Genomic DNA, 13,244 nt, shown 5'->3' with positions numbered 1-13,244 from the left:
ATAATGTATAAAATGAACAATACAAATATAAAACTTTTTTACTTGAAATAAAATAAATGTTAACTAAATTAAAATTAAAATAAAAAATAAACTTATTTTATTTCAGCTAGATGGAACATTTAATTTTCATTTAATGTAACTTAATGTACTAAAATAACTAAAAATAAAACTGAAATGGAAATTAATATAAACAATATATACATATTTAAAAAAAATTCAATTTCAATCACTACAATTAAAACTAAATGAAAAATATAAAAAATACTTAGTAAAAATATTAAAAAATTAATATAAAAAATTTAATAATATAAAAAAATAATTAGTAGAATTGAGATGGTATTATATTTTTTATTAATTATTTTTATTTTATTAATATCTTAAACTCTTATTAAAAAATAAATACTAAATAACAAATATTATTTTTTTAAAGAATTGAGATACTGTTATATTTGGAGTAATATTTTAATTAAAATATTTTACATTTTTATTTTTGTAATTTTTTTATATGTATATGTATAAATATATGTATGTATGTATGTATGTATGTATGTATAAACAATATATACATATTTTTTAAAAATTGAAACATACAAAATGTACAACTTTAACTACAATTAAAACTAAATAAAAAATTATTTAAAAAAATATTATTTAATATATCATAATTATATCATATATTATAATAGTTTCCAGTCATAAAAATAACAAAAATTTAAGCAGCAATTTAAACGCAATTTGTGTTTTGCAGCATTGTCCTGAAACTGAGAAATGAGACCAAAAAAAAGTTTGTTTTTCAAATGTTTTTATAGCAAAAATAGTAAAAGTGTGTCTTAAAGTCAGACAAAGAAAGTCTTTGAGGTCACTAGGGAAGCATGCAAACACACACCTGTCAGCTGTGCTGTGAATGAGGTCTGACTGATGCTGACTACATCTGGCTGTCATCATGTATTTATGCCAACTTACATCCAGAGTTTGGCAGAGAGCTGCGGTGAGCGAGTTCACACAAGAAAACAGCCCTAAACTACCTACTTTTGTTCATATTAACCACATATTGCAAGACTTCATGGAACACGTCGTTTCAAAAAATTAATTTTAAACACTAAATACTTTAACAGCACGTTTCAAAAAAATAAAGAAAAAAGACATGTTTCTCAGTTAACGAAATATGATCTAATGTAAATGTTTTCTGAAAGTTCTCTAAACATTATAAATGTCATTTTTTTGCAAACATTAAAGGAATGTTCCTTTTAAATGTTTCAATGTTTTCAACAATCTGAAACAACTAACATTTTAAAATGTTCTGTGAAACAAAATGAACATTCTATTATTTATATTTTGATATATTTTAACCTAAATAAAATTTATTTTGTATATAACTCTATCTAAAAATTTTTTTTCTATTTTAAATGTCAGTTTTAAATTTTAAATGTCAATTTTTTTAAAATGTTGCAACATTCCATTTGATTATTTTGCAAACATTTAAGAAATGTTACTTTTAAATGTTTCGTGAACATTCCGAAACAAGTAACATTTATTTTAAAAATTCTATAAAACAATGTATAAATAACTTTAAATGAACATTCTATTATGTATACGTTGGTATATTTTAGCCTAAACTTTGGTTATTGAATAAAATAGTTGTTGTATGTAACTGTATTCAAATACATTTCTTATTTTTCTATGTTAAATGTCAAATTTTTTTAATGCTCCAACATTCTATTTGATCATTTTCCAACATTTAAGGAATGTTACTTTTAAATGTTTTATGAACATTCCGAAACAGGTAACATTTTAAAAATGTTCTATGAAACAAAATGAACATTCTATTATTTATATTTAGGTATATTTTAATGTTAACTTTGGTTATTGAATAAAATAGCATTCATATTGTATGTAACTGTATTCAAATACAATTTTTTTTTTCTATTTTAAATGTCAATTTTTTAAATGCTCCAACATTCTATTTGATAATTTTCCAACATTTAAGGAATGTTACTTTTAAATGTTTCATGAACATTCCGAAACAGGTAACATTTTAAAAATGTTCTATGAAACAAAATGAACATTCTATTATTTATATTTTGGTATATTTTAATGTAAACTTTGGTTATTGAATAAAATAGCATTCATATTGTATGTAACTGTATTCAAATACAGATTTTTTTTTTAAACTTCAGTGAATTCATTTGAAAAAAAAAAACAACAACAAAAAACACAATCGTTCACTTTAGTTTTTAATAGTCAAACCAGATATATATGAAACGAGAACTATATACAGATGGAATATGATTTGAGAAATGACCTCTACATGCTGCTGTAATAATTCACAAACAATTTTGATAACTTACAAAAAACCCTTTCCAAAAGACCAAAATAAGAAACAAGATTTGTAAACAAGAACAGAAATGGCCAGAAGTGTTTTATACAATAAAACAGCAGCTGAAGTGCGTTCAGTCCGTGTTTGGCTTCTCAGATTAGGCAGTTCGTGCATTTGACGGCTTTACTGCCGTAGTCCAGGCATTCGGGTCCGATGCACTCGCAGCAGGCGTTATGAAACCAGCGGTACTTTGATCCTCCCATCGACTCGCAGTACTGCTTACACTGACGGATGGACACGCAGTCATCAAAGTAGACCACCGTACACAAGGCATCTGAGGAATGAGACCAAAGCCGGAGGAAGAGATCACACAAGAGCACGTGTCAACCAGAAACAGAAGAGAAGAGAAGAGAAGAGAAGAGAAGAGAAGAGAAGAGAAGAGAAGAGAAGAGAAGAGAAGAGAAGAGAAGAGAAGAGAAGAGAAGAGAAGAGAAGTACAGCAAACTAAATCTTTGGCAAAATATTCTTTTGTTTTTCCATAGAATGAAAGTAGGTTGAATAATGTTTTGTTTGCTACACAGAATATTTATTTATTTATGCAGTTTACCATACGTTTAAGCATTACATGTTTTCATCCTATAAATTAATTTAATTCTGATTTTTAATTAAACAAATTAAACTAAAACTGAACTAAAACTATAAAGGAAAGACAATAAAATAAAAATAAAATGAATTTTCCTTTTGCATTTAATTTATTTTTTACTTTTAAATTTATGCAGTTCACAATCATTTTATGTGGGTTTTATTCTGTAATTGAATTAAATTTTAAGATATTTTAAGTTAAATTAAATTAAATTAAATTAAAACAGGTTATTGTTATCAGAATTTATTTTTAGGATTTGAGCTAAGACTATAAATTAAAGACAAAACAATGAAATAAAATTTTTAAAATTCTGCAAATTATTTATTTCTTTTGCATTTAAATTTTTTAAGTAAACTCTGAGTAAATATTTCAACATATTATCAATATTCATTGTTTTTGTAGTTTATTGTTAAGCATTACATGTTTTTTATTCTACAAATTAATTTAAGTTCCTAAATTAATAAATGTATGCAGTTTACAATCATTTTAATCTTTATCTGGGTTTTTTATTCTGTAATTAAATTTTATTTTAAATTATTAAAAAAATAGAAAAATAGAAATAAAATATAGGTGATTCTTGTCAGAATTTATTATGAGGATTTGAGCTAAGACTATAAATGATGTAAAATGTTTGCATTTAAATTTTTTTGTGAACTCTGAGTAAATATTTTGATATGATATTGAAACTGCTTATATTTACATGTAAATGTATATTTATTTTATTTAATTATTATTATTATTAATAATAATAATAATAATAATAATTATTATTATTATTATTATAAAAATATTTACAATAATTATTTACAAAAAAATATATATTTTTAAATTTATATATTGTAAATAAATGTAACATTTTGTAGTAATTGTTCACCTGAAAAATAAACATAAATAAACAAAAACAAAAACGAATAAATATATACAAATGTTGTATTTTTGTAAATAATAAAAAATAAATGCACGGGGGGAAAAGCATTTTATTTTATTTTAATTGTTTTTATTTATAGTTTTAGCTCAGATTGTAATAATGAAGTCTAATAATAATCACTTATATTTAATTTACATTATTTAAAATCAGAATTCATTTAATTTATAGAATAAAAAACCTGCGTTTATGGTAAACTGCATAAATAAAATATTCTGTGTAGCAAACAAAACATTATTCAACCTACTTTTTCATTCCATGGAAAAACAAAAGCTGGAATATTTTGCTGAAAAATTGTGCATTTTTGTAGCTTATGGTAAGTTTATACATTAAGAGGTATTTTAATTTACTTCAAGTGAATTTTGAGTAAGTATTGTGACACATAATTTCCCTTTTTGTATTTAAATGTTTATTTATATTATTTTATTAAAAATATTTAAATTTGTAATTTACATTTCGAGTAGTAAATAAAAAAACTAGCCACTGAAATAGTCGACTTCTATTAAATAACAAATATTTAATTAACTAAGCTTATTTTTTTCCATACAGTGAAGGTAGGTTGAATAATAATTTTTCATACAAAATTACAAAAATATACTGCAAGAGTTGTACAGATTCTTTTTAAGTTGCTTTTACGCCCTTTTTGGAGCTTGACAGTATAAAACAGCATCCAGTTTATTAATGTCTAATCATCTTCGGTATTCAGAAACAAGAGAAAAACTGTGTTTTAATATGTGACCCTGGACCACAAAACCAGTCTTAAGTCGCTGGGGTATATTTGTAGCAATAGCCAAAAATACATTGTATGGGTCAAAATTATTGATTTTTCTTTTATGTCAAAAATCATTAGGAAATTAAGTAAAGATCATGTTCCATGAAGATTTTTTGTAAAATTCCTACTGTAAACCTATCAAAAGGTAATTTTTGATTAGTAATATGCATTGCTAAGAACTTAATTTGGACAACTTTAAAGGTGATTTTCTCAGTATTTTGATTTTTTGCACCCTCAGATTCCAGATTTTCAAATGGTTGTATCTCGGCCAAATATTGTCATATCCTAACAAACCATGCATCAATAGAAAGCTTATTTACTGAGCTTTCATATGATGTATACATCTCAGTTTTGTAAAATTTAACCTTATGACTGGTTTTGTGGTCCAGGGTCACATATGTTGTCCTACATATTTCTCTGGCGGTACGCACCATCATGGACGCTGCTTCTGCTGGGCAGTGAGATGTTGTGGCTCTGGCTGTCGAGCGTCTCCAGAAAAGACACAAGGTTCTCGTGGTGGGAGAGTTCCTCAGCGACGGGGAAGGACACCACCATCATGTTAATGGGGGCGTCGCCTTCAGTCAGCGCGCGGAAGAGCGACGGGATTGGTCGGTACAGCTCCTCTACGGTGCTCTTGGAGGTGGCAGGACTGTCGTTGTAATTTCTGGGGTTACACATTCCTATGAGACAGAAAAAAAGAGGAACTTCACCATGGTACACACATAATGATGGAAAGACTCTAAAAAAACAAAACAAAAATCAATGACGAACTTTACAAGCAAATGCAACCACAACTCAAGAATTCATAATTTCATACATTTGTTATATTTAAATGTAAATGCTTACAATATGTTATATTTATATTAAACTGTGTATAATTTCATACTTTTTTATATTTAAATGTAACTGTTTACATTTAAAATTTATATGATTTAATGAATAATGTTTTTGCATCATATTTAAATGTACATATTGTAATATTAATGTAAATATTTAAATATTAAATGTATGTGAAAAAAAGAAAACAAAAATGTCACTGATTAACTCTGAACAAAGGAGGTTGAATAATCATTTGTTTTTCTCACAAAATATTAGTTTTTTTAATTTAAATTATAAGGGTTATTAAGATGTAAGGAAAAAGCCTAAAATCAAATCAAATACTTATTAGATTAGATTATTAAAATCTGAGCAAAAACAATTTAGATTTGATAAATTAAGATACGAGGGAACAGCCTAAAGTAAAATAAGACGTGAAATAAAACAAGATTTAGATGTGAGCAAAGACAATAAATATTTGAGGAATTAAGATGTGAGGAAAAAGCATAAAATAAAATAAAATACAATAAAATAAAATAAAATAAAATAAAAAATACATTTCTGTTTTATTACAATACAATTAATACAATTAATTAAATTAAATAATTTTCTGTTTTATTAGATTAGATTATTAAGATTTTATCAAAGACAATAAAGATTTAAGGAGTTAAGATTTGAGGAAAACGCCTAAAATAAAAATTAAAATAAAATAATTTTCTGTTTTATTATATTACATTATTAAGATTTGAGCAGACAATAATAATAATAATAATAAAATAATCTGTTTTCAGATTGGAGAAAAAAGACTAAAATAAAATAAAATACAATAAAATAAAAATAAAATAAAATAATTTTCTGTTTTATTAGATTAGACTATTAAGATTTGAGCAAAGAAAATAATAAATTAAAATAAATCAGTTTTTAGATTTACAGAAAAGTCCTAAAATAAAATAAAATAAAATTTATTTCTGTTTTATTAGATTAGATTATTAAGATTTGAGCAAATATAATAAAATTAAAAAATAGTCTGTTTTCAGATTTGAGAAAAAAGCCTAAACTAAACTAAACTAAAATAATTTTCTGTTTTATTAGATTAGACTATAAAGATTTGAGCAAAGAAAATAATAAATTAAAATAAATCAGTTTTTAGATTTACAGAAAAAGCCTAAAATAAAATCAAATTTATTTCTGTTTTATTAGATTAGATTATTAAGATCTGAGCAAAGACAATTTAAAAAAAAAAATTTGATTTAAGAAAAAAGCCTAAAATAAGATAAAATAAATAAAATAATTTTATGTTTTATGTTATTATTTTAATTTTATGTTTATGTTTACAGAAAAAGCCTAAAATAAAAAAAAAAAAAATTAAGTTTTATTAGATTCGATTATTAAGATCTGAGCAAAGACAATAATAAATAAAAAAAATTAAGTAATTTGTTTTCAGAGTTAAGAAAATAAATAAATAATAATAAAATAAAATAAAGAATACAGATTATTACGATTTGAGCAGTTTTTCAGTTTTTCTATTTTTGGTGTACTTTTTTATTTATAATATTTATTCTTTACTTTTTTACATATTGTGACATATTTCAAGTCTTTAAAACACGACTGTCAACAGCAGCTTCACTTTGTGAGATGAACTGCTGCTAAAGATGGTAATCAGATCATGGATGAGGGTTTTAATAAGGAGCAGAACGCTGCAGAGACCTTGTGTTTCAGATTAGCTGCGGAGCCGCTGCCAGCACAGCTGCTTCTGATTACCAAAACCATGGCAGGTTTGGCCTTCAGGAACAACACACATCCCTCCTTTCCCTCTCGACCAATAAACGCGTGTTTGGAACAGAACAACCTCTGCAATCTGATGCTTTTATGTCCTTGTTTTGGATGCATGGATGCATGATGCATTGTGTTCATTCTTAGACTGTCTTAGGTACTTAGACCTTTTCCATCTGGTCCTAAAACTTCTGGCAATTAAAAGTTTCATCAGTAGCTTTGTTGATTGGATTATTACTGCTCATGCATTGTTGTGATGTGTGTGGTTTGCAATGATTTAAACAGGATACCAATCCAATATAGAGACTGAAAACAGATAAATGTGGCATCTAAAGCATGTTTTGCTTTTCCAAACCTCTCTACTTTATAAACTGATCATTTTCGTATTTCTGGAGTCTGTGTTTAAAGGCGTAACACACAGAGATGAGAGTATCTGGATCAGCTCACTTCACACTTTATAGGGCTGTCAGAGGAGTGTACACCAGCCCTCCTGTCATCTACAAACTAGTCCTAATATTTACAAGTGCTCTCTAAAGACTGGGAATGAGCCAAACCTGTTAACACACCCTGAGCATCTTCAGTTTATAGACTCATAATAATCTTCTAAAGTTCTTACAATAATCACTTTATTTTATTTTGTTTCCCTCATTTAATTTTTTAATTTAATTTAATTTAATTTAATTTTATTTTATTTTAACCAGATGTGGGATATATTTGTTTGTCTTGTTGTGCACTATGGTATTTATGTTACAATTTAAATTTAGATTTAGTTCAAATGGAATAAAACAACAAAATAGTGTATTTTTATGAAATATGTATTAATAATAAAATACTTCCATAATACATATTTTATTTTATTTTATTTTTTATTTTTTTAATTAAATTTTGATTGACTTGTAAAAAATGATTATTATAAGACTTAGCATTAAGGAGTTGAGGCAAGACTATAAACTAAAAACTTATAAACCAAAACTATTTAAACTAAAATAATATTTTATTTTATTTATTTATTTATTTTTATTTTTTCAGCCATTGTACATAAACCAGATGTCGGATTTTGTTTATTTATGTCTTGTTATGCACTATGGGATTATTTTTTATAATAAAATTTAGATTCAGTTAAAATAGAATAAAATAACCACATAAAGTATTTTTATGTAAAATAAAAATATTAACTCCATAATGCATCTTTTATTTAATTTAACTAAATTTAACTATTTGACTAATATAAACTAAAATGTATATTTTATTTTATTTGGTTTATCAAGTTAAATCACACATTTCTATATGCATAAAATACATTACGGAGACATTTAAATAAATAAATCTAAATAAAATAAAATAAAATAAAATTTTAGCTATTGTACATAAACTAGATGTGGGATTATTTTTTTTATTTATGTTTTGTTATGCACTATGGGACTATGTATTTTATCAAATAAATATATTTACAACCGTACAATGTATTTTCATGAAATATGTATTTATTATAAAATAGAATAAAGAATACAATTTTTATTTATTTTAGAACTTAATTTTGATTGATTAAAAAATTTTATAAAAATGATTTTTATAAGACCTGGGTAATAACATTAAATATGAGTTGAGAGTTTATTTTATTTTATTTATTTATTTTTAATTTAATTTAAATTTATTTTACCATTTCATTTTGATTTATTTATTTAAAAAATGCCTCCATAATGTATTTTATGCATATAGAAATGTATAATATAACTTTTTTCTGATTGATAAACCAAATAATCCAAAATAAAATAAAATAAAATAAAATAATAAACCTGGGTAATAACATTAAATATGAGTTGAGAGTTTATTTTATTCAATTTATTTATTTTTAATTTAATTTAAGTTTATTTTACAATTTAATTTTGATTTATTAATTAAAAAAATGCCTCCATAATATTATTTACGCATATAGAAATTTATATTTTAACTTTTTTTGTGATTGATAAACCAAATAATCAAAAAATAAAATAAAATAAAATAAAATAATAAACCTGGGTAATAACATATGAGTTGAGAGTATATTTTATTCAATTTATTTATTTTTAATTTAATTTAAGTTTATTTTACAATTTAATTTTGATTTATTAATTAAAAAAATGCCTTCATAATGTATTTTATGCATATAGAAATTTATAATTTAACTTTTTTTTGTGATTGATAAACCAAATAACCAAAAATAAAATAAAATAAAATAAAATAATAAACCTTGGTAATAACATTTAATATGAGTTGAGAGTTTATTTTATTCAATTTATTTATTTTTAATTTAATTTAAATTTATTTTACAATTTAATTTTGATTTATTTATTTAAAATAATGCCTCCATAATGTATTTTATGCATATAGAAATTTATAATTTAACTTTTTTTGTGATTGATAAACCATATAATCAAAAATTAAATTAAATTAAATTAAATTAAAAATAAATAAATAAATAATTAAAATAAAATAAAATAATAAACCTGGGTAATAACATTAAATATGAGTTGAGAGTATATTTTATTCAAATTATTTATTTTTAATTTAACTTAAATCTATTTTACAAATAATTTTGTTTTATTTATTTTTAAAAATGGCTCCATAATGTATTTTATGCATACAGAAATTTATAATGTAAATTTTTGTGATTGATAAACCAAATAATAAAAAATAAAATAAAATAATAAACCTGGGTAATAGCATTAAATATGAGTTGAGAGTATATTTTATTCAATTTATTTATTATTCATTTAATTTGAGTTTATTTTACAATTTAATTTTGATTTATTTATTTAAAAAAATGCCTCCATAATGTTATTTACACATATAGAAATTTATATTTAATTTTTTTTTGTCATTGATAAACCAAATAATCCAAAATAAAATAAAATAAAATAAAATAAAATAAAATAATAAAATAAAATAAAATAAAATAAAATAAAATAAAATAAAATAAAATAAAATAAAATAATAAACCTGGGTAATAGCATTAAATATGAGTTGAGAGTATATTTTATTCAATTTATGTATTATTCATTTAATTTAAGTTTATTTTACAATTTAATTTTGATTTATTTATTTAAAAAATGCCTCCATAATGTTATTTACACATATAGAAATTTATATTTAAATTTTTTTGTCATTGATAAACCAAATAATCCAAATTAAAATAAAATAAAATAAAATAAAATAAAATAAAATAATAAACCTGGGTAATAACATTAAATATGAGTTGAGAGTTTATTTCATTCAATTTATTTATTTTTAATTTAATTTAATTTAATTTAATTTAATTTAATTTAATTTAATAAAATAAAATAAAATAAAATAAAATAAAATAAAATAAAATAAAATAAAATAAAATAAAATAAAATAAAATAAAATAAAATTGTTTATGGACCATTTGTGGGATTAATTTGGAGTATCAATCATGTATTGATTTCAAACTCACCGACACAGTCACAGCACTCCTCCCAGAGAGAGCTCAAACACAGCATGCACTCCTTACAACACGAACAGTTTCCCTCCGACGGCCGGCACTGACACAGACCCTGTACACACACACACACACACACACACACACACACACACACAGAAAATATACATTACGAAAGGCAAACATACGGGGGGGAAATAAGATGACATGGAGGAAGTCTAGCTCACATAAACATGATCTCCAAACACATGTGCTACAGACAGTCATGAGTCTTGAAGGAAACATCAAGATCTTTCAGCTGCAACAGTTAAAAGGAAACCACCCAAAGAGACAAAGAACATTTAAACATGAGAAATAACACCAGGCTGAAAAGAAACAGAGCTGCAAACTGTTCCACGCTGGAAAAAAACGTCAAACGGCCCAGCGGAGAGTGGAAAGAGACTGACCGAAACCTGGGACACATTTAGAGTTATAATTACAGAGAAAACAGCAGAACACAGACACACACATTTGGCTCTCTGCGTTTCGTGTTTTGCCAGCAGTTGTGAGGAAGAGGTCAATTTCCAGATGTGTGTGTGAGTGTGTGTGTGTGCCATTAAAACTGAAAGTTCAGGGGAGGAAACGCAGAGAGTTACAAAAGAAACACAAAAAAGCCACTACAGAAAAGCCAATACCTGAAAACACACGTGGGCCAGATACTTCCAAGAGAAACAAGCCCAGACAATTCCCCATCCCTGCCCAGTGCTCTTTAGTTTGGGGAACTGTGTGTGCGATTTGCATGCATTCCTTAAAAGAATCATCGAGCCAAACTACATAAAAGCCATAAAAGCTCAGGTTACTTCAGTTCAAGACACTGAAGCACGACCTGTCCGAATACAACCTCAACAAACTCCTGTTATATCTGCAAACAATACACGGGTTTCATAAAAAAAAAAAGAGATGATTCTGGCCTGCTCTGAAATGATACTTCACTGTGACTATGATCTCTGATAGCATGTGCTAAATAAAAAAAAAATAATAAAAAACTGGTTCCAACTGATCTAATTCCTCACAATTAATTTATAAAATAAATAAAACTAGTACATTCTTGGTTAAGTATACACAATAGAACACAATGGGTAAAAAAGAAAATGTTTTATTGTAACATAAAACATTAAAAATATTTTTGAAAAATATTATATATATATATATATATATATATATATATATATATATATATATATATATATATATATATATATATTCACACGCAAATCTTTAAAATACTTTATATTATTTTAAAATTAATAATATAAATGTAGATGTGTTTTAAATAAAATAACTACATAATGTATTTTCATGAAAAATGTATTTATAACAAAATAGAATATAGAATATCATTGTAATTTATTTTATAACTTGATTTTGATTTATTTAAAAATTAAATAAAAGTTATTTTCACAGTAATTTTTAAATGAAATGACTACATTCTTGGTTATACTTTTAAATGATATAAATGTAGATGTATTTCAAATAAAATAACTTCATGAAATTTAAATACAATATATATAAAATAAAAATAAATAAATAAAAATACAATATAAAATATTATTTAAATTTATTTTCTAACTTAATTTTGATTGATTAAACAATTAAATAAAAGTGATTTTCACAGCTTCACTGTAACTATACTGTCTGATAGCATGTGCAAAAAAAACTTGGATTGTCATCCAACTGATATCATTTCTCACAATTAATTTATTACATTTTCAGTCACTTAATAAATAAAATTACAATTATATATATATATATATATATATATGTATTTTTTTCAGCCACTGTACATAAAGCAGATTACTTTGTGGGATTAATTTGTTTGTGTTTTGTTATGCACTATGCGACTATATATTTTATATAATAAATTTAGAAAATTTATTTATAATAAATTGAACACATAATATATTTTTAATTTATTTAAACTTTTTTAATTTCTTTTTTAATTCTTAATTTTGATTGATTAAAAATTTAAATAAAAGTTAATAGCATTAAATATCAGTTAAACCAATTTTATAAACTAACAATATTTTTAAATTAAATTTAAGTTTACAATTTAATTTTGATTTATTTATTTAAAAAGTCTCCATAATGCTTTTTATGTAACACACACACACAAATGCATTTTTTTTTACAAAATATTTAAAATATTACTAAAATTATTATTATTTTAGTAGAATTTTGTTATTTATTGGTCTTTTTTCAGTGAATGCTATTGTTATTATAAAAAATATTATTCAAAGCATTGTTAACATAATCTTTCATCCAAATGTTCAACCTTTGAATCAATTTTCCTGTTCAGTTTTTAATTATTATTTTTTCTTTTATGTGTATTCTTTTTTACAGATTACTTGCAAACATGACACATTACAGAAGAAAAGTTTTAATGATTTTATTAATTAAATTTTTAAAATTAAAAAATGTTCCAGATTTGATTCTATTTTCCTGTTTGTCTAGAAAACATTGGCTTTAATTGTTCTTTTTGTTTATGCAATATATTTTTTAGTTTTACTCTGAAATATGACA

The 13,244-nt window shown here is 23.7% G+C and overlaps 1 protein-coding gene across 1 annotated transcript; it reads right to left on the bottom strand.

Moving 5' to 3' along the window:
* Window positions 1-2,221: 2,221 nt before the first annotated feature.
* Window positions 2,222-11,123, bottom strand: LOC141344716 (twisted gastrulation protein homolog 1-A). Its single transcript, XM_073849609.1, has 4 exons — window positions 10,913-11,123; window positions 10,701-10,800; window positions 5,089-5,337; window positions 2,222-2,651 (listed from the first exon to the last, which is right to left on the bottom strand). The coding sequence occupies exons 2-4, from the start codon at window positions 10,744-10,746 to the stop codon at window positions 2,470-2,472; spliced, it is 477 nt and encodes a 158-aa protein (XP_073705710.1). The 5' UTR covers window positions 10,747-10,800; window positions 10,913-11,123; the 3' UTR covers window positions 2,222-2,469.
* Window positions 11,124-13,244: the final 2,121 nt, after the last annotated feature.

Source organism: Garra rufa, chromosome 10 (assembly GCF_049309525.1).
Source record: "Garra rufa chromosome 10, GarRuf1.0, whole genome shotgun sequence".
NCBI classification, from domain to species: domain Eukaryota; kingdom Metazoa; phylum Chordata; class Actinopteri; order Cypriniformes; family Cyprinidae; genus Garra; species Garra rufa.
The sequence above is the reverse complement of the archived record's forward strand: the minus strand, read 5'-3'. Positions and strand labels throughout refer to the sequence as shown.